The following is a 27,683-nucleotide window of genomic DNA, read 5'->3' on the forward strand; positions in this document are numbered from 1 at the left end:
TTCTCTTTCCCTCTGCCAAATATTTAATGAGCACCTTTTTAATCCCTTTCTTGGGGGCAGGGGCTAGCAAAACAAATGTGAATAAAATATGGCTCCTCCTATTCATTAAAGAAATTCATTGAACATTCACAGAACCCAACGGGCTTTAGTTTTTATAATCTACATTCCAGTGGGGGAAACACGCTCAAGTCCACAAGCCACACACATATACATTTACAATGAACAGAAAAGAAGGCCATAGCATAGAGATATGTAAGCAACGTTGGGGGCAGAGGAGGGATCAACTGTCTGCTAGGAGGGTCATGGAAGGCTGCTCGGGAAAGATGGCATTGATCCCCATATTCAAAAACAGGCAGACAAGGATGGAAGAAGGGACAATATGGGCAAAGGCACTCAGGTGCAAAACACATGGAACGTCCAGGTTCAGAGATGCTGGAACTGAGAAGCCTGTGCGAGCTCAGCAGGAGTTAAAGCAGGAACAGGGAGAGGCTGAATCTGGACATCCCAAGCGTCACACAGATGAACTCAAACTACTGACACAGATACTCTGGAAGGCTCTACACAGAGGGATGAAATGATAGATTTTCGTTTTAGAAAGCAAGTCTGATGGCAGAATAGAAGATGGATTTGATGAGGACCAGATGAAAAATAGGGAGATTAGTTGGGAGGGAGGCTCCTGGGAGGTCCTGGTCAGGGATAAAAGAGGGTCTAAATTCTAGCAGGGGCAGCAGGGAAGACGAAGGTCAAATAGAAGGCAGTCAGCAGATGGCATGGATGGAAACTGGCAAATGACTGCATGAGGTGGGAGGGGGTGAGGCAGGAATCATCATTATGCCTTACTCCCTTCTTTGAGCGAATAGAAATGTAGTGGACCGAGACACGGAATACTGGGTTGTATGGAGTAAGATAATGAAGCTTGAGGGGCATGGGGAGTGTGAGGGCCTGTGAAATACCCACTGCAGATTCTACCCTGGTGATGGGACTACAGGTCCAATGACCACCCACTATCTGTCCAGTCCTGGTTCTGAGGTCCTCGCTCACCAAAATTGATAACGGAAATCTTCCCTCTCTCTTGCCAATCTTGTATGGAAAAACAATTTTGTATAAAACGCTCAAGTGCGAGATCGATCATCTCAAGCATGAAAAGGGCCACTCGTGTTGTGGGTAACAATGAGAAAATCATCTTCGTGCTAAATCTGTCTTTCTCTCCCCTTACATCATAGCAGGCTCCGCCAAGACCACTATGATCAAGTTTTTATTCCTCCCTCCAACCCTCCACAACAACTTTTGGCTGTGTAAGACGAATACTTCCATATGGTGCAATGTTTATGTTAAGACAGGAAAAAATATGAAATGCTTTCAGTAAATTTTATCCAAGAAACAGTAAATTTACAAATCCTAAGCACTTGGAACAAAATATTGGTCTGTAATTGATTTTGGATGAAGTGTATTTCAACGGGAATAGGAAACTTGGGACAGTTTGTTAACTACTGATGCTTAGAAATCTTGGGTGTCTTTGTATATACTGTAATCTCAGATTACTTGACTTCTTGAATCTCTTTTGTCTTATCTGTAAAATGGGTTTAGCAATTTTACCTATTCATGGGATTTTGTGAGGATTAAATGAGCTACTGCAGATAAAGAGCTCAGAAGAGTAGTCATCAGATAGTAGGCACAGTAGCAAATGTCAGTTATTACCTATAAGCTAAGTGATGAGGGAAGGGGAAGAGAATGAAAATGGTGGTAGAAGAGAAAAAGGACAGAGAGTAGTTGACAAGGATGAAGGTTTTGAGGATTTATTTATGGAGGAATGCCCATTACTACCCATCTCAGAACTGCAGAGGCAGGAAAGCTGTGTACATGTGATCTTGGTGAAAAAGATGTGGGGGGAGGAGGTAATACGTATGTGAGGCCTGTAACTTTCCAACACACATTTTGGATCATCATTCATTTTTATAATTATTTAATTTACTAGGACAAATGAGAGCAGGAGGGGAAAAGGCAAAAGGACTAAAAATTCCTGAATTTTCTAGTGAGGACTATTTGACACGCAAAATTACCTCAGGTCTGTGTGAAATATGTCCACGGAATTTTATTCTATTGACTCATTATTACTTTGGACAAACTGCCAACTTTTGTTTTAGTTTTCTAGTCACAAAAGCACAAGGATCTTTTAGAATGATTTTTAAAGTCTAATTATAGGTACAAACATTTTCATACTTTTCTAATTTAATAGTGATGAAAATCAGGCAAAGTAGATATCATTAGCTCTATTTTTAAATAGGAAATAGTGTATGTTTGTTACATGTCAGGTACTATACTAAATGTTATACAAGGAATGTCTCATCTAATCCTGTAACAAACCTATGAAGATGGTGCTATCATCATCTGAGGCTAGAAGAGAGACGTTTAATAGCTTGCAAGAAGACCTAGACAGTAAAGAGTAGAGCTAAAGTTTGAATCCACATGGGTTTAACTTCAAAGCTTGCTTCCTAAATCCTAACCACTGTATTCTGCTGTTTAAGGATAAACAGATACATGTTCTTTCCTAGTACAGCAATGCTTTTAGCCTGAACTCAGCCTAATTATTTATAATCATGTAATAAATATTGTGAAATTATACAGAAATATTAAACCTTTTGATGCCTATTTTCATATTATGCTCCTAGAATTGCTCAAGACACATGTCCATCTCAATGTACATTCTCTCTCCCAAGGTTATAAGAACCTGTACAGGACCAATAATTGTTGACTAAAGTTTCCAAATACCTAAATTACTTGGTAATAGGCTAAGAATCTACCCCTTATTTATTTATAATACAGATTCATAGTTGTAGTTAAGAAAATGTAAGTACACTTTTAGTGAAGATTAGCTACCAATCTTTTGAATGGTTCAACAATGCAAACTACAAAAACTTTTCATAAAAATGTATTTTTTATTTCATTAAAAAAACAAAACAAAACTGTCCAAAACTGTCCGATATCACTTCCCCTCATGCAAACAGCACTCATGTGAGAGTCTTCAAATTTTACGCTTTTTCCATTCTGGCTCATTCTTTGCTTCCTCATCGTCAGATTCAACTTGGGCAAACATGGTTTTGGGCTGAGTCCTAAAAGAAAGTTAATAAAAAGAGGAAAAATTTAGTCAGCAAGTGCTTATTCGATTAGACTTTGCTACTTTCATCAAGTGGAAGCATATCTGAGGACTCAATTATCTCTTAATTATTAAATATCAATCATTAAATTCCTGGCCAAAAAAAAAAAAAAAAAAAGAATAAGAGAAATTTAATTTTGTTCATCAAAGAGCCAAAGATGTTCCTAAAGGTTTTCCCTCTGTGGCAGATTATGTATGCTGTCCTTTGTTTAAATAAAATGAAAATGTACCAAATTCAGTATCTCATATATTCATAACCACCCTCTACTTCAAACTCAGGCCAACTGGGACTGTTTGGGAAGCCAAATTATAGTCACCAAGCAAGAACACACATGACCTTTATTTACGGCTCTTTGCGTTGTTCCTAGATTTAAGTAGTCCAAATACATGTAATTATGGTGCACACGAACAGGAGAATTTGAGAAAATTTGCTTTCTTATTTAATGAGTCTAAAATAATGGATTATAATATATAGAATAACTTGAGTACTGCCAGCAAAAATAAAAAAACAAACGAATAGACATTCTCTCCACTCCAACACCCAGTTCAGTGCGCAGAAATGTCAAACATTTTAGGATACATCACTGAGTATCGCTGCTTTAATTCTGGCACACGGTACATCAAGCAATCTTTGCATTAGTTCTGAGCTTTATAAACATACATGGTCCAATGACTTTCCTTTTTATACAATTCACACAAAAATAATTTCAAAAAATAAATATGTGAAATGGTTATAATCTATGCTCCTTTTTGGTCATGTTATTGCTGATTCCCTTTTAAGAACAGCTCTATCACATTACAAGGAAATCTTTTTTTGACATTTTTATTTTTCATTTTTTTTTTGTTTCAGGAGTAGAATTTAGTGATTCATCACTTACCTATAACAGTCAGTGCTCATCATAACAAGTGCCCTCCTTAATATCCATCCATTTAGCCCACTCCCACACACTTCCCTCTCACAACCCTCAATTTGTTCTCTATCATTAAGGGTCTCTCATAGTTTGCTTCCCTCTTTCTCTCTTTTTCCTTCTCATAGGTTCATCTGTTTCTTTCTTAAATTCCACATATGAGCAAAATCATTTGGTATTTCTTTTTCTCTGACTTAGGTCGCTTAGCATAATATTCTCTAGCTTCATCCACGTCATTGCAAATTATAAGATTTCATTCTTTTTTTAAAAATTTTTATTTATTTATGATAGTCACACACACACACAGAGAGAGAGAGAGAGAGAGAGAGAGAGAGAGAGGCAGAGACACAGGCAGAGGGAGAAGCAGGCTTCATGCACCGGGAGCCCGACGTGGGATTCGATCCCGGGTCTCCAGGATTGCGCCCTGGGCCAAAGGGCAGGAGCTAAACTGCTGCGCCACCCAGGGATCCCAAGATTTCATTCTTTTTGATAGATGAGTAGTATTCTATTGGGTATGTATACCACATCTTTATCCATTCATCAGTCACTGGACAGTTGGGCTCCTTCCATAGTTTGGCAATTGTTGATAATGCTGCTATGAGCACTGGAGTGCATGTGTGCCTTCAAATCTGTATTTTTGTATCCTTTGAGAAAATACCTAGTATTACAATTTTAGGTTTTGGGTAGTTCTGTTTTTATCTTTTTGAGGAACCTCCTCCATTTCTGTTTTCCAAAGTAGGAAATATTAAAGCACTGTATCAGAAGATGATATATTTAAGCTTATATCTTCATCTTGAATTCAATTCATTACATCAAAGCAATTCCAGAATGTTAAAATGACAACAACCATTCCTTTTCTTTAACAAGTGAAAATAGGGTTAAAACCTTGTATTACTTGTTGCTGTCGTTTTACTATCCTGGGAAGAAGTCTATACCATTCACACTCATGCTGATGTTGCTCTGATGCAAGCTATGTACTGGAATTCCTCACGCATAAGCTAGTCACAACTCCTGTCCCTCTAGTGACTCACACATCCACCTGGAACCCAAAGTGTCCTCATACACAATCCAGTCAAACTTCTCAAGACACTGTTATGACATCTACAAACAAGTCACAGCTCTAATGTTTCCAAAAACAGCTGCAGATTTTCATAAGTCATGAGTTGCTGAATTACTAGAAAGCAGCACCCCTGTCTCTCTAACATGCTACAAAAGACAACTGGGGCTCATTGCATATTTCATCTACTGGCAAAGATGTGGGCCACAGAGGTATGGACAAACCCATATGGGAACAAATCTGTCTGGATTTAAAAATCTTTTGAATTAGATGTTTAATTTCTAAAGAGAAAAAAATAACGTGGTCTTATAATGGTATGTGGCAGTGCTTCATGAGACAACCAGCTCGTCAATGTTAGCCACAACAAGACTTAAGGACTAAGAAGTTTTAATGGTGCTTTTCTGGATATAAAAAAAGAATTTAAATGACAGATCACAGGAAGAATAGAAAGGTTTAAAAAGGTTATTTCATGTAAGTACTTACTCTCATATTCTACCTACTTCCCAAAAGTATTTTTTGCAAGTTGGTGGCTAACTTGAAGGGCTAAGACACGGGGTAGAAAGGGGGCAATGATTGTAAAGAGGCATGAATGTTTTGCAGGGATGGAAATGTTGCATAATCTTGATTGAAGTGGTGATTACATAAGTGTGTATACATTTGTCAAAACTTGAATGAGTGCATTTTCCAATTTATTATACATAGATTATACCTCAATAAAATGGACTTATAAAGAAAATCAAAACAAATGAGAAGGTGAAGAACCAAGGAACAAAAGGATAAGCGTAATAAGACAACACTCAACTTTCTAGTAGCCAAGAAAAAGAAAAAAAATATTCGTCTTCAAAGGAGATACATTTTCCCTCAGCACTAAACTCAGCAAAATTGACTGACTAAACTTTAACATCAGGATCACTCAGACTGTCACTTTCAATTACCAGACCATAACAGTTTCCTTTGCCCTCTCCAGGTAATTTTAACTTAGGGGATATGAATTTGTGTAGAAGATAGAATGGTCTCTTTGAGGAACTCCATGAAATTTAGTATTTTAAATTCTGTTTTTTGAATTACAATGTTGCCAGCAAAATAACCATATTATGTATATGCAACATCAAATCATGACATTTAGCTTTCAAAAAGCCAGGCTCTCCTTCCCCTAGTTACCAAAATTAAGGCACAAACTAGCGTCCAAATTTTCCCAGCATTGCTTATTTACCATTTTGTCTTTCATTTTATTGGCTAGGTAGGGAATACCTGAGTGTAAGAAGTAGGTTCCTTTCAAAAAATGGTGTTCGCAAAATTGTACCAAATGCAATAAATAAAACTGGACTCTTACTTACACCATATGCAAAAGTTAACTTAAAATGGATTGAAGACCTAAACCTAAGAGCAAAAACTATAAAATATTATGGAAAAGCTTTATGACATTGGAATATAGTAATGGTTTCTTTGATAAAACAGCAAAAGCAAAAGCATAATAAAATAAGTCAATTGAACTTTATCAAAATTAAAACCTGTGAACCAATGGACATAATCGATAGTCTAAAAAACCAACCTATGAAATGGGAGAAAATACTTGCTAATCATATATTTGATAAGAGGTTAGTATCTAGGATATATAAAGAACTCTTAAAACTCAACAATAACAACAACAACAACAACAAAACCCTAAACAACACAGTTTAAAACTGGGCAAAGGGCTTGAATAGATATGCCTCCAAAGAAGATAGCAAAAAACTAACAAGCACATAAGAAGATGCTCAACATTGTCAATCATTAGGGAAATGCAGATCAAAACCATAGTAACACCTCATACCCACCAATATGGTTACTATCAAACCAACCCCAGAAAATAAAAAGTATTGGCCAGGATGTGAAGAAACTGGAACCCTTTACACAGTGATGGTGGGAATTTAAAATGATGCTGCATCTATGGAAAATGACATGGTAGTTCCTAAAAAAAAAATAATAATAAAATTATCATGTGATCTGGCAATTCCACTTCAGGAAATATGCCCCCCCAAAATGAAAGTGGGGTCTTAAAGAGATATTTGCATACCCATGTTCAATGCAACATTATTCAGATAGTCAGAAGGTAGAAGCAACCTAAATGTCGTGGATAGATGAATGGATAAACAAAATGTGGTGATATCTATAATGAAATATTACTCAGCCTTAAAAAGGAGAGAAATTCTGGCAAATGCTACAGATGAACCTTAATGAAATTATGCTAAGTGAAACAGGTCAGTCACAAAAAGACAAATACTATATAATTCCACTTAATATGCGGTACTGAGATATTCATATCCATGAGGCAGAATGGTGGTTGCCAGCGACTGGAAAGATGGGGAAAGAAAGAATTCTTGTTTAGTGAGTATAGAGTTTTAGTTTTGCAAGATAAGAAGAGTTCTGAAGATTGGCTGCACAACAATGTAAATGTGCTTAACACTACTGAAATACACACTTAAAAATGGTTAAAGAGGGTTTTATGTTATATATATTTTACCAAACTTAAAAAAATTTTTTTTATTTAAAAAAAAAAGAAGAATCAGACTCTTGGACTTGGGGATAAGGAATAATGAACCTGCTTCTAGAATAAACAAGAGGCACGCTGGAGAAGGCCTTAGCCTCCAATCTGGGGCTCTGCCTAGAGCAGTGCTTCTCAAACCATCTGTGGTGTAAGCCCGTCTTTGTTTTCTAATTTCCAGTCCTTTGCAGACAAATATTATATTTCTAGAAAAATAAAGACTGTTTCAAAGTACAAATCAAACTTTTTATTAGATTCTAAAAATATATCAAATAGCTATACAATTTTCTAAATGACTACCCTCAATTCCTACACTTATCTCATAGCACCGGTTGGTAGAGAACACTGAGTAGCACCCATGGGAACATTTTCCCTCCCAGCTGGGGAAAGAAGGCAGTGCTTTAAAGCAGGGCTCTGAAACCAGGCTGTGGAGTGAGACTCTGTCTTCTTAACATCAACTTTGACATGTGATGAGCTTCCCAAATGTAGGAAAGTACTTCTCACCTTAGGAGAAGCCAGCCCCGGACACATGCCTTCAGACCACTGAAGACTGGGTGAAGGGATGGGGTTCAAGGCCACACTCTCACAGGCCCACCCCTGAAACAGTCTTTAATTCTTGGGAGTTAGGCATGAGCAGGTGAAGAGAGATACAGCCCACGGAGAGAAGTTTCCCCTGTTCCAATCCATCCTGCTCCTAATACCAACATTCTCATAGCACCATTCAGAGCCTTCCATAAGAGCTATATGTTGTTTGCTGAATAGAGACTTTTTTTCTACAAGAGTATTTGACTTGAGTACACTGAACATCCTGTCAAGTCTAGAGAATGCCAGTGTTTTATAGAAGCAAAGTGAGAGAATTACAGCTTTGAATCTTGCAGCTATTCTTTCTTTGCAGCCATTATTATCTTTTTTTTTTTATTTATTTTATTTTATTTTATTTATTTATGATAGTCACAGAGAGAGAGAGAGAGGCAGAGACACAGGCAGAGGGAGAAGCAGGCTCCATGCACCGGGAGCCCGACGTGGGATTCGATCCCGGGTCTCCAGGATCGCGCCCTGGGCCAAAGGCAGGCGCCAAACCACTGCGCCACCCAGGGATCCCCCATTATTATCTTTAAATTAATTTCCAGCAGTTATTCTTTTGAAAAATTTTGGAAACTCATTTTTTGGGGAAAGACTCAAAAAATTCAATTCATGAATGATTATCTAGGGCATTTAAAAATGGATTTCTTCAGTCATTACTCTTTAAGACAATGAGAAACAGAAATGATTAGGCAAAGTTAGGAAGAGAACCAAAAGATCTCTTCCCTGGGGGATGGCCTAATTTGCCCTCGGCATAGAAAACTACTATAAAAATAAATCAACAGGGGAATCCCTGGGTGGCTCAGCGGCTTAGCGCCTGTCTTCAGCCCAGAGCGTGATACTGGAGTCCTGGGATCGAGTCCCGTGTCGGGCTTCTGCATGGAGCCTGCTTCTCCCTCTGCCTGTGTCTCTGCCTCTCTCTCTCTGTGTCTCTCATGAATAAATAAATAAAATCTTTAGGGCAGCCCGGGTGGCTCAGCGGTTTAGTGCCACCTCCGGCCCAGGGCCTGATCTGGGAGACCCGGGATCAAGTCCCATATTGGGCTCCCTGCATGGAGCCTGCTTCTCCCTCTGCCTGTGTCTCTGCCTCTCTCTGTCTCTAATAAATAAATAAAATCTTTAAAAATAATAATAATAAAATAAAATCTTTAAAAAATAATAAAAAAATAATAAAGCAACAATGCCAAGCAGGAGTAAAATGACACATGCAAAAAAAAATTTTTTTTAAGGTTTTATTTATTTATTCATGAGAGACACAGAGAGAGGCAGAGAGAGAAGCAGGCTTTATGCAAGGAGCCCAATGCGGGACTCGATCCCGAGACCCTGGGATCACGTCCTGAGCCAAAGGCTGACACTCAATTGCTGAGCCACCCAGGCATCCCACCCCCTCAAAAATGCTAATGGATTTGAAAACAATTAAAAGTTGGTCCAGAAGTCCCTGATTTTAAAACCAATAGGAAACCAGCAAGTAAACAACAACAAAAAATACTCCAAGTCTCTATTAACATTGTCACTGGCCACAAAAAAGTGGATTCCTTTCTGGGCTGCTTGAAATTTGTACACTGATTTTAACACAGACTTTGTTGGGTGCTTTCATAAGGAAGAGTAAAACAAACCAAACCAAATGGGCACTGAACACATGGCGGGAACTCAGGAAATACATGCATGAATAAAAAATGAGCAAGAAATACATTACACCACCTTGACAAAGCATTTCCATTTCCAGCCTATTCCCCTGTCTTGTATTTAATTAGTTCTGTACCTGCTTTCTCAAGAGACAGGAAGTTGTTCATTCAAACTTCCAGGCTCATGGAAGATTTATGTCAGTTGCCCAAAACAAAAGCCTATAAAGAGACTGACATGAAGGAAAAGTTGGTAAGGGGAACATTCCATTCAGCCAAAGGTATAATCACCTGGCTCAATAGGTCAGTGGGGACAGGGTAAGCCTGAGTACCAGCAGAGTAACCCACCTTATTGAAATCAGCTTTATCCAGACTATCTAATTTACTAGTTTATGGCCCACACTTAGGCACTTTTCCAGGTATTAACTGAAAACTTAAACTTACAGAAAAGGGTGATGTGAAACTTCCAGTTTGACTAATTCACTTGGTGAACAGTAAACATTTTTCACTTGACTATATATGTCAACTTGTTTACTAGAGTTACCAAGAAAAGGAGGACAGACTACCTATCAACACAGTTATTGTTATGAGCCATTAAATAAACTAATCAGAGAAGGCTGAAAGGTTTTTTCGCTTTATTTTGTTTTAGCTTCAGTAAACTCTGCATTGGCTAATATAGTTAATAGTTCATGAAGCAAATGTAAAAGCTTAAGCAAATGTCTTTCTCAAATCTATCAATTCTGATTAGATGATAATTTGTGCTGAATAATTTTCCCTTTGGGACATTTTTTTTTTAAAGATTTTATTTAGTTATTCATGAGAGATACAGAGAGAGAGAGAAGCAGGCTCCATGCAGGGAGCCCGACATGGGACTCCATCCCGGGTCTCCAAGATCACACCCTGGGCTGAAGGCAGCACTAAATCGCTGAGCCACTCGGGCTGCCCCGGGACATTTTTTAAACTGAATTCTCAATCATATTTGTACAAAGTGAGTCCTTCCCAGCAACTGTGTTCTAAGAGAAAAATGTCAGAAGCCCAACAAAAACTGAGTCCCACCCTCAGTGTTTCCATCCAGAAGAATTTTGTGTAGAATAGTCAGTAACGAATAATGAATATTCCCCCTGCAATAATCTATGAGGGTGTTTCTGAGGTGCATTGTTTGTGTGAGAGATTCAAACCATCAAGCCAGGCTGTCTTCTCTCTTCTGACTAAGCTCTAACCTAGGCCTTCTGTACTCCCTTTCTAGTGCTCAGGCCACAGAAGAATCTCAGAATGTCTTCAGCTGCAATGAAAAGTGCACAGGTCACATTCTTTTTAATTATGGATATTCTTCTGATATGATTCATTCAAAAAGCATAAAGCGAGTTCCAGGGTCACAGAATGAGTATGAGGAGAAATCACTTGCAATATTTAGTCATCAGAATGGGAGTATAAACCACAAGCTTTTTTGGCTCAGGGCCCATTGTTTATTATGAAGGAAAACCTCAAAGCCAAAGTCAATTATAGCCATGACTTGACAATCTGACACACTTGTTAACCCTGTTAGAATGAATACAGTCCAGATGAACTGTGACCCAGTCATCACAATTGCAGAATTATTAAGATTAAATGAAGGGCTTGACCAAAAGATTCCACTTGAAATGGGCCCTTCTTTCTGGCAAAGAGCTAATCAAAGATAATTTTTTAAAAAATATTAGGGATGAATAAGAAGATGAGAAGCAACATGATGTTTCTAGATAAAGAATGTTCTATTTTCTTCAATAAATGAATACATAATATTTTGGAAAACAGATAAACATATCTCAGACTCATTAAAGAGGGCACACTAACTCATAATGCTGGGTGTGTGAGTTCAAAGCCTGGGTGAGGGTGGAAAAAAGGGACAAATGCGAAACCTGTGGAAATTGGAAACAAAAAGAGAAAGAGAAAAAGAGAGGAAAAGGAAAACAAAAAGAACCCTCCAAAATCACTATTACCTGCCTTATCATCAAATGGTTAAAGTTAGAAGGATAAAATGTTTGAAGAGCATACAGGCCTGAGGCCACCCAGGTGTCATCTGCACCCCCCGTCAACTCACATGTGTAGCCGGGTGTTACCGTAGCCCTGCTCTCTTATTTCACAGTCGGGGAAACAACCTCAGGCAACGTCAGTGAAATGCACAGCGAGAACGATCCCCGGAACGTCTGATTCTTAGTCTAGTGTTCAGCTATGCCACGCTGGCTCACATGGTTGTCTTTTCAGCTTCACTAGTAATCAAGTTTTTAGTAACTGCGATCAGTTGCTTTGTGATGAGAAGCAATATTCTGTAGTCATCAAGAGCAGAAGCTTGACTCTGAAGCCAGACTGCCTGCATTCAAATTCCAATTCTGCCACCTGCTACCTGTGTGGCTTTGGTCAAGTTATAACCCTCAACTTCCTCATCTGTAAAATGGGACAATAATACCATTTCCTTCATAAGCTGTTGTGAAGATAAATAAATAATATATATAAAGTTCTTTTTATTTTTTAAGATTTTATTTATTTATTCATGAGAGACACAGAGAGAGGCAGAGACACAGGCAGAGAGAGAAGCAGGTTTCATGCAGGGAGCCTGACGTGGGACTTGATCCTGGGACTCCAGGATCACGCCCTGAGCCAAAGGCAGACGCCCAACCACTGAGCCACCCAGGCACCCTGTATAATTGGAATAATCTATTCTGTGCATTTTAATTTTCTAGGGGTGAATCATTTGTGATTTATTTTAAATAATCACTTTTGCGTTATTATCAAAGTTTAGTGCACAAAATAATCACCTAAGAAACTTAAGATGCAGATTTCCAGCCCCAAGCTCACAGAATCTGAATTGGTCTGAGGTGCCACTTATAAACCTGCATTTTTAACCCACTACTCCCACCTTTGACTCTGATGAGAGGCAGTTCACAAAACTACTTTGAGAAATGCTGGCCTCTACACAGGAATATGGTGGACAGGGACAATCAGTCACTTAAATAGAACTCAGGAAAAAAAGTTACATTTTCCTCTGGGGGTTTTATGTCTCTTCTTGACACAAATAACATATAAACCTTTACTCACTCAAAGAATGATCTCTTTAAATACTGCCTATTAATTCAACATGACTTTAACTGGATCCTTTATAGATGGGAATGATATTTTAATATAAGTTCATATATCCATGTATCCCGTATCTGACAAGACATGCACACCGAAAATTAAATTGACTGAACCAGCAATAATGGCAGCTTATCTGGCAAGAAAAGTGACCATGGCTGACAGAGCTGTCAGGCTGTCAAGCTGCTGGCCAGGGTCCAGGCTCCCACACACGTCCATCTCTGTCTGATGTGTAAGCTAATAGCATTCTGGATCTATATCCTGCCCACTCTCCAGCCAGCTCCTCGCCCCTCCCTCGAGCCACTTCTTTTAACAAGAAACTGTAATTGAATCTGACCATGTGTGGCTGAACAAGAGGCTTCTGTGATCCTGCAGTGTTTTAAAACTTCCATGGCTATTACATTGCTAGTGCCAGGAATGAAACTCGAAGACTCAATCGATAAAGGTAAAGTGTTCAAAGACTCTTTGTTATCATCATTGGAGAACAAAGGTGAGCATATGTCATGTGGAAGCAGGGAGATTTATGTAATGTCTAATTGTGCTTTTCTGTGATAAAGTGAGATACAGTAAATCTTCATTTCATCACTGACAGAAGTCAATTGCAGTGAAGAAAAACAACCAGACACACATTCTCGATTACAGTGACCTTTACGAAAAGATCCTTTTAAATATTAGCTTCCCTTTCGAACACTTTGCCACTTGGCAGTAAATAGTATACTCTAGCAGGTGAACACAGGAGAAATAGCACTGCCATTCTGGCTAACAAATCACATGCCACAGACAGTGCCATGAACTTAGTTAGTATGCAATAAATGGAAGGTGACAAAATTGGGTGGAAGGAAGGAGATGAGAGGAAAATGCAGCAGCAGAAGGGTATATATTAACAGAGAGCACAGACCTCGGAAAAGCTCATTAGAGTAGGGATCAAGAGAGCTGAAGTACAGTTCTAGTTGCAATCACTGTCAATTGCAAGCTTTGGTCTCCTCACATGTAGGGAAAAAGACATGATAGTATCTGTTCTATTTGCAGAGCTAACATTTAAGCTAGCACATTATTCAACTGTAAATACAACTAAATTACCTACAATGCAGGAAAATATCATTTGTTAATGCTCACCAAAAAAACAAAAAGAAATTCCACTTTAATTAATTCTATTTACAGAAAGCTGAAAATCTGGATGAATGATTTCCCAAGAAAATATTAGCTACTGAGCAGATCCACAAGAATTGGAAAATCCAAATAGAGTATTTACTGTGGGGGGGATGGAAAAGAAAGAGAGAAACTAAGAAATTACTATTTACCCTCCCCTCCAGAAAAGCAACAGGTTTTGATAGTTTCACAAGTGAATTCTATCAAATCTTTTCAAATTAGATAAATTTAATGATATTCAAAATAGCCCAAGAGAATGTATACGGAAAAGCATACAAAATTTTTACAAAGCCAGTCTGACAGAGGACAAAGAACAAACCATAACTATGTGAGCGTCATATTAAAGATACAAGGATAATTCAATAATACATAATTATTGATATAAGGAAATTCAGTAATATACTTCACGATATTCATTTATCAAAGAAGAAAAGTCATATGATCACTTTCACAGAAATACAATAAACAAATCCAGTAAAATTTCAGAATCTATTTCATTTATTTCAGAAGAACATGCCTCTTGATCTTTGTATGGTGTTTTCTTTGCATAGGATGCTCTTCCCTTGGATATCTACACAGTTCACTCTCTCATTTCATCCAAGTCAAAAATCACTTAGCAGAGGTTTTACCCCATCACCATATTTTAAAAATCCTCTTACCTCTATTTTAGTTTTATTCTTTGCACTAGCTACCATCTAAAATTTATGGGTTTATTTATTTTTTTAATATTTTATTTATTTATTTATTTATTCATGATAGACAGAGAGAGAGAAGCAGGCTCCATGCTGGGAACCCGATGCGGGACTCGATCCCGGGTCTCCAGGATTGCACCCTGGGCCAAAGGCAGGTGCCAAACCACTGAGCCACCCAGAGATCCCCTATGGGTTTATTTATTGTCTGTCTCTGCCTACTTGAATATAAGCTCCATAAAAACTACTTTATCCTCATAATCTAGAACAATACCTGACATATGGAAGGTGTTTAATAAATCTTTATTGAATAGACAAATAGAAGAGAAAGATATGGATTCATCCTTAACATCTTGTATGTATGAGTTTTCAAAAATTATGCTTTATGGATAAATATTAAATTGAATATGAAATTGCCAATATTTGCCCTTTTTCACCTACAAAAGGGCAATTACATAATTTAACCTAACAGAGTCACTCCTTTATTCTTATTTATTTATTTGTTTATTTATTTTTAAAGATTTCACCTATTTATTCATGACAGACACAGAGAGAGAGAGAGAGGCAGAGACATAGGCAGAGGGAGAAGCAGGATCCATGCAGGGAGCCTGACGTGGGACTTGATCCCGGGTCTCCAGGATCACACCCCGGGCTGAAGGCGGCACTAAACCGCTGGGCCGCTGGGGCTGCCCAGAGTCACTCCTTTAAGGTTCAAATTAAGAAAAAGATATGTGGGATCATATTATTTAATATTGTTCTGGTAGTATTAACACAATTAGATAACTAGTACAAAAATTGGGTAACATCTGTTCATGATAAAAACTTTCAACAAAGTGGGATTAGAGGGAACACACCTCAACATTATAAAGGCCATCTGTGAAAAACCCACAGCTAACATCACATTCAGTGGCAAAAAACTGAGAGTTTTCTCTCTAAAATCAGGAATAAGACAAAGATATCCACTCTTGCCACTTTTACTCAACATAGTACTAGAAGTCCTAGCCACAAAAAGAAATGAGCCATTCATACTGGTATAGAAGTTAAACCATCACGATTGGCAGATGACATGATACTTACATTAAAAAAAAAGAATCCTAAAGACTCCACAAAAAAAGTACTAGAATAAATGAATTCAGTAGAGTTGCAGTATACAAAATTAATATCTAGGGATCCCTGGGTGGCGCAGCGGTTTGGCGCCTGCCTTTGGCCCAGGACGCGATCCTGGAGACCCGGGATCGAATCCCACATCGGGCTCCCAGTGCATGGAGCCTGCTTCTCCCTCTGCCTGTGTCTCTGCGCCTCTCTCTCTCTCTCTGTGACTATCATAAAAAAAAAAAAAAAAAAAAAAAATTAATATCTAGAAATCAGTAGTGTTTCTATACACTAATAATAAAGTGCAGAAAGAGAAATTAAGGAAACAATACTAGTTACAATTGTACCAAAAAGAATAAAATACCTAGAAATAAACTTAACCAAAGAGGTGAAAGACTATACTCTGAAACACTGATGAAAGAAACTGAAGACACAAACAAATGGAAAGATACTCCATGCTCATGGATTGGAAGAACAAGCATTATTAAAAATGTCCATATTGGGGATCCCTGGGTGGCTCAGTGGTTTAGCACCTGCCATTGGCTCAGGGCACGATCCTGGAGTCCCGGGATCGAATCCCACGTCGGGCTCCCGGTGCATGGAGCCTGCTTCTCCCTCTGCCTGTGTTTCTACCAGTCTCTCTCCCTCTCTCTAATGAATAAATAAATAAAATCTTTTAAAAAATGTCCATATTACTCAAAGCAATCTACAGGTTCAATGCAATCCCTATCAAAATACCAACAACATTTTTCACAAATCTAGAACAAATAATTTTAAAATTTGTATGGAACCACAAAAGATCCTGAATTCCCAAATCAACTCAGAAAAAAAGAACAAAGCTGGAGGTATCACAATACCAGATTTTAAGATATACTACAAAGCTGTAGTAACCAAAACAGTATATTACTGGCACAAAAATAAACATAGGTCAACAGAACAGAATAGAATAGAGAGCCTTGAAATAAACCTACACTTTAATGCTCAATGACAAAGGAGGCAAGAATATACACTGGGGAAAAGACAGTGTCTTCAATAAATTGTGCTGAGAAAACTGGACAGCTACACGCAAAAAAAAGGGAAACTGGACCCCTTTTTCACACCATACACACACACAAAAAAACCCTCAAAATGCATTAAAGACCTAAATGTGAGACCTGAAAGCACAAATATAGGCAGTAATAGAGAATATAGGCAGTAATTTCTCTGACATTGGCATTACAGCACTTTTTTAGATGTGTCTCCTGAGGCAAGGGAAATGAAAACAAAAATAAATGAGTGGGACTACATGAAAATAAAAAGCTTGTGCACAGCAAAGGAAACCATAAACAAAACTAAATGGCAACCTACTGAATAGAAGATATCTGCAAATGACATATCCAATTAGGGGTTAATATTCAAAAAAACGTAGAGAACTTACACTATTCAACACCAACCACCCCTGCCCCAACTGTCTGATTAAAGAATGGGCAGTGGACGTGAATAGACATTTTATGTAGAAGACATACAGTATACAGACATAATCATTAGGGAAATGCAACTCAAAACCACAATGAGTTATCACCTCATACCTTTCAGAATGACCTAAATCAAACACAGAAGAAACAAGTTGGCATGGATGTAGAGAAGAAGAAGCCTTCCTAACTGTTGGTGGGAATGTAAATTGGTACAGCCTTGTGAAAAATAGTATGGAGATTCCTCAAAAAAATAAAAATAGAAATGTACGATCCAATAATTCCACTATTGGGTAATTTACCCAAAGTAACAAAAACACTAATTTGAAATTACAAATGCATTCCTATATTTATTGCAGCATTAATTACAATAGTCAAGATGTGAAGCAACCTAAGTGCCTATCAATAGACAAATGAGTAAGAAAGTTGTCAGATATATACACACACAGTGAAGTATTACAAAGCCAAAACAAAACAAAACAAAACAATAAAAGGATAAGCTCATGGCATTTGAGACAACATGGATGGCCCTGGATGGTATTATGCTAAGTGACCTAAGTTAGTAAGAGAAAGAAATACTGTATGATTGCGCTCACCAATGATATCTAAAAAAATCCCCAAAACAAAAAAAATCCTACAATGAACAAACAAAAAACAGAATCAGACCTGTAAATACAGAGAACAAACTATGGTTGCCACAGGGAAGGAGGTGGGGAGTTGGGCAAAATGGGTGATACAGGGAGTGGGAGATACAGGCTTCCAGTTATGGACTGAATACATCGCCAGAATAAAAGGCACAGCATAAGGGATATAGTCAATGATACTGTAACAGGACAGATGGGAACTACACTTGTGGTGAACAGAGCATAATGTATAAACTTGTCAAATCACTAAGTTGCACAGCTGAAAGTAGTATAACATTTTGTGTCCTCTAAACTCAAATAAAAAAATTAATTAAAAAAATAAATTTAAAAAATTGTTAAGAATGAGGTAATCTTACCATTACCATTATCTGCATATGATATAATTTTATGCCTGGAAACAATAAGCAAACTGAGTGAAAAAGTATTGAAAACAATAGGAAAACAAGATAAATAGCTGTATATAAAACAAATACTGATATATACATTGCAGTACATATATATGTGGCCACAGAGCATTTCCATATACACAAGAGTTATAAACTCAGCAGAAAATTCTATTTACAATGCCACAAAAAGATAAAATAACTAGAAACAAAATTAAAAGAGAATGTGAAAGATCTATATAAAGAAAACTTAAAAATACTACTGAGAGATAAAGAGACGTGATTGAATAGAAAGACATACCCTGCCCTTGGTTTAAAAGAACCAATATTGTAAAACTCTGTCTAAATTAATATGCACATTAACTCACTTCCAATACAAATATCACCAAGAATTGGGGAGGGGGCAGGTGTTTACTCTGATAGCTTAAAGTCATAGAAACCTACAAAAATATACAAATTTTAATAAGAAGAATGAGAACAGGCAGTCTTTCAACAATGAAAACAGTCTGATACTTCTACTTGAATAGACCAAATAATAGAGCAGAAGAGAAAGCCCAGAAATGGGCCAAAATTCATATGGAAGTGTAGAGTGTAATGATGTGATTTCGATTCAATAAGGAAAACTAGATTATCCAATTAGAAAGTGTTACAGGAACTGGATAACCAACAGGAAAAAAATAAATTGGAGCTCTACTGTGGTAGGCTGAAATATCCACCTTAAATCCCTGGAAGCTGTAAATATTACCTTTTTGGAAAAAAGTCTTTGTAGACGTGATTACGGATTTTAAGATGAGGCGATAATCCTGATTATCCTGGGTGGGCTCCAAATGACATCATGAGTATGCTTGTAAGAAAGAAGAGGAGACCAACACAAAGCACAGGGCAAAGTGAGCACTGAGAAGAGACTGGGATAATGTGACTCTGAACCAAGCTAGCAGGCAACCTCCAGAAGCTAGAAGAGGCCTGGAACAGAGCTTCCCCTAGAGCCTCTGTATAGAGTGTGCCTCCAATGACACCTTGATTTCAGACTTCTGGCCTCCAGAACTATGAGAATACGTTTCTGTTTTACAGGCCACCACGTCTGGGGTAATTGGTTACAGTGGCCACAGGAAATGAATATACCCTTCTCACTCCCTTCACTAAAATAATTTCACTAAAATAAAAGATTTAACTAAAAAAAAGTATTAATGGAAAGATGGGAGAATTTGAAGAATTATTTTGAATGTGAAGGCTTTCTTAACTAAAACAAAACCCAAGCAGAAAAAAATTCCTAAATCTGCTTACGTTAAAATACATTTGATAAAAAAAAAAAAAAAAATACATTTGATAGCAAACTGCTCCAAATAAATTTGTGTGCGTTTACATGCAAAGCAAATTACTGAGGTATCTCCATAAATATTGAAATGATACTGCTGATTATTGGGTGATATTAACAATGTATAATTTATGGGAAAGTGTCAAAGACCTTATTTACCATTGAAGAAAGTGAGACAATGAAAATATAACTTTTAGAACTTACTGGATAGTAGGTCCTTGCTAGACCCCAGGCCAGGAAGCTGGCCTTAGAATTTCCAGGCTATTGTTTTAACTTCTAACAACTAAAACTTCTTTCATCTTTTGATGAAAGATCTAGCTTTAATATCATATATAATTTTCATGTCTCAGATTTTAAGGAATCCATGCACATAGTGAAAAAAATCCAGCAGTGCTATCAGGCAGACTATGGAACTTGGAAAGCCCCTTTCATTTCACCCCCTCCACCGAACCCCAGCACCCTGCCCATCATCTCATTCCTGCTCCTTTGTTCTCCTACTTAAAAGATACCTACCACCCACATTTCTTATATTTCCTCCCAGAGGGAGTCATGTATAAATGATCAGATATGTGTGTAGTTACATCCACTGTTTAAAAACATAAGTATGCAGACAGCATGTTTTTTATAAGCTGGTTTCTGTTTTTGCTTGTTGGTTGGTTGTTTTACTGGAGATTAGGACATATCCATCCATATGTATCTAGCTTATTCTTTATACTTTCTTGTTATCTTCAATTGTATAGATATACTTTTCTAAAACAATATCCCATTGAAGGATATTTACATTTGTTCTCAGTCTTTTGCTTTCATAAATAACACTGAACTTAGTATCTTTGGACATACATATTTGCCACATGTGCAAAACTTCTGGACACAGAATTGCCAAGTCAAAGGGTATTTGCATTTTAAATTTGAGTAGACAGTGCCAAAGTTTTCTCCAAATGATGTTCACTATGTTCAGCAAATTTTAAAACATGGCTCTGTTGATTCTTCTCTCCCCAGCTATTTTTTTTGTATGTTTCTAAATAAGTTTCTTTGAACATAAAAAAAAAAATCCTAATAGTACTAGAAAATAATGACTCCGTCAAAAACAGAAGTGTCCACAGAGGCATAATCTATAAGCTTATCTGACTGCCAATGATGTGTTGACATCCATTAGCTTATACACACACAGATTCTATACAAAAAAAGGCTAAATGCACACTATTTAGCTGGCCAGCCTTGATATGACCCTCTTAGCTGTTGTAGTATTATCCAACTAATTGTTCAGAGATGTTCCATCTGTACTGTCTGGTTATTAGTATACATTGTGAACAACCACCACTGATATTACATAGTCAAGTCTGTTCTGCTACAGCATGTACAGCAGAGGATGCAATGCTCCTCCTAAGAAGCCCACAAATCTCTTTAGCATTTTTTTTTCTCTTTAGCATTTTTGTGTGGGGTGCTTTCTCTCACAACAGCAGGACCTATCCCTTTGTCAGAGGGCAGTTTGCTAAAGTCCTGGGAAGCTGGAAGTACCTGGGAATGTCTCCCCCCCCACCCTATCTCCAGCCATTAGCAAGGATCAATAGATAACTGGAGTATAAGTACTCCAGTTACCATTCCTGTGACCAGGGTCTCCAGGGTTACCTTGAAGAATGAGCCGAAGTGGCCATCTCTGAAACTTTGCTTGACATACCCTTACTTGGCTTCAATACTTCTCCACTCTCCTATTGGTTTCTCTATGGATGCTTTCTAATAAACACCTTTATATGAATCTTTTTTTCAGGATCTACTTCTAAGAAACCCCAGCTAAAACAATGTGTTTTTCCTTTATGCAAAGGAGTTCATAATGATTAGCAGACAAGGAACTGATAGTATAAGATGTATGTTGAGTTGGTTCGTAACTGATTTTTTCCAGCATATTAATGTTCTGAAAAGTGATCAAGGTCCAGCTTTTTCATAATTTAAGAGAAAAGTTTAATAATATATGAAGACATCAAGAAAAAACTTGAATACACCTCTTACAAAAACACATATGCATAAGTTTATGTACTATAGCACTGTCAGCAACTGCAAAATACCAGAACAACCTAAATATCCACTCACAAGAGAGTGGCTGAATAAATGATGATACTTCCATAAATGAAGTACTATGCAGCAGTGAAAAAGAATGAGAGGGAGCTCTATGAACCAATGTAGATGATTTCCAGGACATAATCCTAAGTGGAAAAAAAAAAAAAAAAGCAAGGCCCAGAAGGGTATTTATATTATACTATCCTTCATGTAAGAAAAGAGAGGGTAGAAGAAAATACAAATCTGTTCTCTTGTGCAAGAAACCTACAGGAAAGTGAACCAGAAACTAAAGAGATAGGCTGCCTATGAGGGAGAACATGGAAGGTGCTGAGAGAAGCAGGGTATGCAAATGAGGGAACAGAGAGGAAAAGCAAGTCTTTTTTAAGGCTCTGGCTCCTAACACTAGATTAATACTTTGCACACCCTACACATACCTCCCAAATAAACAGAACATAGGGGAAACCCAAAAAAGGAATGCATACTAATAAATGGTCCTAACTGCATTTCAAATGAATTACAATACCACTCTGACAAGAGTGGAAAAGAAAATCTCTCTTCCAAGTAACTATGAAAAATAACCTCTTGACTGGATGCTGTAAGGCTAAAAGGATGGGGGAAAACTACATGAATGGAGTTAGGGAAATCCTGGTTAGAGAAAATGTTTCTCACAGGTGTATGGATCAGCAGTTCTGAAACTATACGTATACTACAATTGAACAAATAAGTATTTTGTTAGTAATGAGAACTAGGTTTTTCATTATTGGAGAAAGAAGTTAAAAACACAGGAAGAAGAAAGGTAAAATGAAACGGGCATAGGATTGAAATCAAAGGCATCGCTATAAACTCAGTTTTTAAAATATAAATACAGAGGTGTGTGTGTGTATACATGTACGTGTGTGTTTCATAGGTTAGCATATATATATATATATATATATATATATATGTTCTGATTTTGTTTGTTTTTTTGTTCATTTCTGTTCTTAGTTTTATATTTCTGATTCAAAGTTGTTGTTGTTTTTTTTCATATCTCCAAATATTGGTTTGAGGATATTTTATTTCATTTTGAGTGTTGTTGTGCTCATTTTCTTCTGAGTTATGTTTTTTGGGTGAGGGAGGGGAAGATTTCCACCACTTGAAATGTTCTGATTCACTTTTTTTCCTATAGTAGTTCTGTCTATGTGTAGCCCATTCTTTCCTGTTTGTATTCACTTCATGGTCAAGAGTTCTGGATTCAAGAACACTTCTAAGTTTACTTTCTCTTTCAGAAAAAGAATATATATATATATTTTTTTTTCCAAGTTTTGTCAGCTAAGAAGACCTAGGAGGATCTAGAAGCAATGACACTTCAGTAGCAATAAGCACATCTAGTACCAGCATCTTGGTTTTTAAACATTGTTCTCAAACAAAAGGAACCTAAAAAAAGAAGTAGTTGATTCCAGGACTGGGGGAAGAAAAACAAAGATGACTCTAGCATATCTTGTAGTATCAGAATGTAAGGAAGTGCTCAAAAAATAGAGGGACTCGTCGAAAGAGGACAGGAGTTATTCCAAAGGAGATTTTCTTGGCCAAAGCTGGAACAATTTGAGCAAAAAACTAAATAATGGTAATACTGGATTTTTAACCCATAAATAAAGTATTTGAAAGTACATATTGATATAAAAAATACTTAAAAAAAGGGAGAGTTAGGAGAAGGAACGATTCTTTCTTAGTAGAATTCCAATTAATAAATGTGGAAGAAGGAAACAGAAAATCACCATTAGGCAAACATCACAGTAATAACTGCAGCAGGCAAACTACCCATGGATAATAAGATTAGAAGTTTGAGGAGGGACAGAATTTATAGTCATAAAAGATACCACCCCAAAATAATTTATTAACTCAAAAGAAATGACAGTGACTTTACAGTGGAGAAACTTGGCAGACATGACCTTAACCAAGGATCAAGGTCAGCATCACCAGTAGTAAGACATATTGACATGACATCCTTGATGTGATGCACCAGAAAGGAGACAGCATTAGTTCTGTGTATTTCTTGTCAAAAATGCATAGTTTTGTTCCAGTCGTGAGAAATATCAAACAAGCCCAAACTGAGAGAAGCGTACAAAATAACAGAAAAGTGTTCTTCAGTGAACAGTGTGTCAAGGTCATGAAAGACAAGAAAGTATGAGAAACTGTTAGGACTGGATGAGACTAAGGAGAAGCAACAACTAAATGTAAAGTGTGATCCTGGACAGGAACCTGGAACAGAGAAAGGATAAACTGGGGAAATTCAAGTAAGGTCTGTAGCTTCATCAACAATATTGTAGCAGTGTTAATTTCCTGGGCTTGCTAAATAATTGTACTGTGGTTATGTATGGTGTTAACCTTAGGGGAAGTTAGATGAAGAGTGTACATGAACTCTGTACTATTTTGCAATTTTTCTGGAAGTCTAAAATTGGTTTAAAATGAAAACTTAAGAATCCAACAATTTTACACTACCTTTCTCTAGTGTAAATGTTCTTGGTTTAGAGGCTTTAGGAACCACTATATGTTCATCCACACTGAGCTATTTGAGGGAATCTGAGCAGGCAGGCTCTACTTTGCCTATGTACATGTTACTTCCAAACACAGCTCTGCAAATAAAAAGCATGCCTTAATGACAGACCTACAAACTGCTACCGTTTATCTGCTTTTAACCCTCCTCAACTAAGATAACACATATGGGTTGTATTTTTCCTTTTTTAACCAGAGAAGAATGGGCTTCACATAATGGGCTTACAATAGGCCATAACTGATGGAATTGACCTACTTTAAAAATTTACCATTGTAGAGTCCTATGACTATGAGTACTTGGCTCAAGAATAAAACAAGAAATGGGGAGTTAGAATCTCAAAGCAGCCATTGTTACATTATTTCTAATTCACTAAACATAATAATTTTTTTCTATTTTTAAAAGGCTGTTTTCTTACTTAGAATATGCTGGAGAAACCCAATATGGGTTGTCTTCAGCTGCTTTAGCATGCCGCAGAATGGCTTCCCGGGGATTACTGTCATCAGTTTTGTCCAAAGCAATGTTCTTCACAATGTATGATGACAGAGTGCCTCCATGGGTTCCAACCCGGCCCCCACGACCTGTTTCAAAGGGGGAAAAAAAATCAAAACTAGAATGAGCACAATAATATATAAGTATTCCTTGTATGTACTATACTTATATGAAAAGGTTGAGAATCCCTCAGTGCTGGCTTCCAAGGTGGCAGGTTAAATGAGTAACATAATGAGGCCAGAGCTTCAAGTTTACTGGATTTTTATCACTCCCTATGGAATCAAGGGTTTGAGCACTCTGGAGCTTATTCAGACCTTGGCTTGAAGCACACAAATCTCAGGAGTAACTTCAGTATCATCTCTTCAGCTTTCCTTTACAATCATCACAACTGAAGTAGGAAATCATCAAACCTTAACTTCCCTATAACATTTTTAAATAGAAAGAGATGGTTTTTTTATGTCTTAGCTGTTTAATCTACATAGTGGTACCAATGCAAGGAGGAATTACAAATACTTTGCCATGTATAAGCCTTGAAAAGATTCCTTAGGCATTATAATTTGAAATTCATTTAATAAAAATAACCAGTATTAGGGCACCTGGTGGCTTAGTTGGTTAAACAGCTGAGTCTTGATTTTGGTTCAGGTCATGACCTCAGGGTCCTGGGATGAAGTGCTTGCTCTCTCTCTCTCAAATAAATCTTAAAAAAAAAATTAACCTGTATTTGTTAAATGTCTATCTTAGCTTTAAACATATCTTAGGGATTGCCATCTTCCAAGTACCTTGTAGAAGAAAAAACCAAATGAGTTAAATACCCTGATTCACATTATTTTACAGTACTGGAACCGCTCTAGTAGACAGAAAGCTCTGTAAGGGCAAGGGTTCGCTCCGTGATGGATCCCCACAGCTAGCCTGGTGCCTAGTACTCAAAAATGTATGACTTTTTAGGAAGATTTAAAACACACACATGTGAAGAGCCAAACTGTGCTGTAAGATTAATTCTATAAATCAAGATAAGAGGAAACTAAATAAGGTAGGAAATAATTAATTGTGAAACAATTTGTGTGGCCACTAACTATTATAGTTCTTAGAGGAAGGAGAGAGCTTTTCAGGCTGAGGTGGTTGGGGAGGTCTTTAAGGAGAGATGGATCCAATTTGGGAAAGCTTTGCAGGCAGAGGTCATTTTCAGAATGAGCAGAATGGTTTCAGAACAAAAATACAGAAAGAGGACAATTCAATGGGCATTTATGGGCAGGAGTGAACTGATAGTCACATCAGAAGATCAGAGTAGGAGAGAAGTGAGATGGAATGCTCAAAAGTGGGTTAGAGTCAGACTGCAGAGAACGATTCTCTGGAAATTCAAATGGACAGTGGGGAGCTTATAAGCCAGAGGAGCTGGAGATAAAAGCTGTATAGAAGATGGATGGAAGCAGGCTGGGAAGGAAAGAGAACAACTTGAGATAAGGTGCCTAGTTAGAAGGGCTTTTCAATAATCTAGGTAAGAATATTATTTAGGAACTTTGATTAGAATGATGGCAGAGAAAATGAAAAAAAAAAGTTAAGATAGATATGTGAAATGTTTTCAAGGCTGAAGCAGCAGGCCAAATAGATGTAGGCTCAGGTTCAGGATGAATAAACAAGTCAAAAGCTACAGGCTTAAATAAATAAATAAATAAATAAATAAATAAATAAATAAATAAATGAAATTTAAAAAGCTACATGCTTAGGAGCCTAGGAAAACAGAAACCACACAAGTAATAACTAGTAAAATGGGATCCAGTAAACCTATGTGTTATATAATAGCCAATGCTGCCTCGCTTTCTTCCGGTCCTTCCTTCCTTCGTTCCTTCCTTCGTTCCTTCCTTCGTTCCTTCCTTCCTTCCTTCCTTCCTTCCTTCCTTCCTGTCTTCTTTTGGGAGGAGGTGGTACCTACTTTCTTAAAAACTCTAAGGACTGTTACTCATCCTCTAGGGGAATGGGCAGCTCCATTTTATCAACACAGAATTAAATGATGGCCACTTTTCCCTTATGTGAAACCTAATCCAGCTTGGATTCTGGTCAAGGTACCCAAATGTTGTATATAAAGCTAATATTGAGAGCAGTGGTTTTAATATGACTTCCAGGAGCCCTAGAGTTCCACCAAGGTCACCTAAAAGGGCTCAAGTTAGAGACCCAGCAGAAAGGACTCCAGGCTTCCTCTCTATGCACAGCAGCTCCATTTTTATCAGTTTTATGCACCAGGATTCTGCATCCTTAAGCAAAAAGTTCCAATGCTAAAAAGCAAATGTTTGAAAACCACTATGTGGTAAAATCTCTCAAAGACAAAGCAGCATCCAGGAGCAAAAGATCATCCCAATTCTCTATCAGTGACCCCACCCTGCCCCTCCACCCCCTTTGCAGGTCACAAGCTAGATCACAGTCACCTGGGCCTGCTACAGGAGGTTCGGGTTTATGAGACTTCAGGGGATCCAGTCTGTCCTTCTCCAGCTGTTTCCTTGTACTCCGCTGGCGGGGCTCACGGAACATAGGCAAGGCATGAGCTACGAGAAGTCACATTTGAAAAATTTTATTATAATAATAACCCTTCCATCCAAAAACATAGCTGAAGCATGACTAACTTGAAGATGAAATGGAAGTCATAATGACAGCCTTCATCTAATAATAAAAGACAGTCTTACTGTAACCAATTAGCCAATTTTGTTTGAGACCAGACTTCATTGTTCACCTCTCCTGGCAACTAATGGCACTCAGGAAATACTGTCAAATAGTGTCACGGAAACACTGGTGAGGTTCCCCATCTCCCAAACCATGGGTAGCAGTTAAACTTAATTTCTGTGGTTTTGAAATGAAACATTTAATGGGACTGCTCCTTATTTTTTCTTACAGGACCGAAATGTGAATGATGCCAACAGCTTGCCTGTCAGCCCTGAA

The 27,683-nt window shown here is 37.5% G+C and overlaps 1 protein-coding gene across 2 annotated transcripts in view; it reads right to left on the reverse strand.

Annotated features, from left to right (window-relative positions):
- Nucleotides 1-2,916: 2,916 nt before the first annotated feature.
- The window catches only part of WDR70 (WD repeat domain 70), a 296,044-nt gene continuing 271,277 nt past the window's right edge, over nt 2,917-27,683 (reverse strand). For both annotated transcript variants that reach the window (XM_038535279.1, XM_038535280.1), the window contains 3 exons: nt 27,176-27,292; nt 24,682-24,844; nt 2,917-3,110 (listed from right to left, as the gene is read on the reverse strand). In XM_038535279.1, the coding sequence (XP_038391207.1) occupies nt 3,023-3,110; nt 24,682-24,844; nt 27,176-27,292 (368 nt within the window). In that variant the 3' untranslated portion in view covers nt 2,917-3,022. The remainder of the gene's footprint in view (nt 3,111-24,681; nt 24,845-27,175; nt 27,293-27,683) is intronic.

Source organism: Canis lupus, chromosome 4 (assembly GCF_011100685.1).
Source record: "Canis lupus familiaris isolate Mischka breed German Shepherd chromosome 4, alternate assembly UU_Cfam_GSD_1.0, whole genome shotgun sequence".
In the NCBI taxonomy this organism is placed as follows: Eukaryota; Metazoa; Chordata; class Mammalia; order Carnivora; family Canidae; genus Canis; species Canis lupus.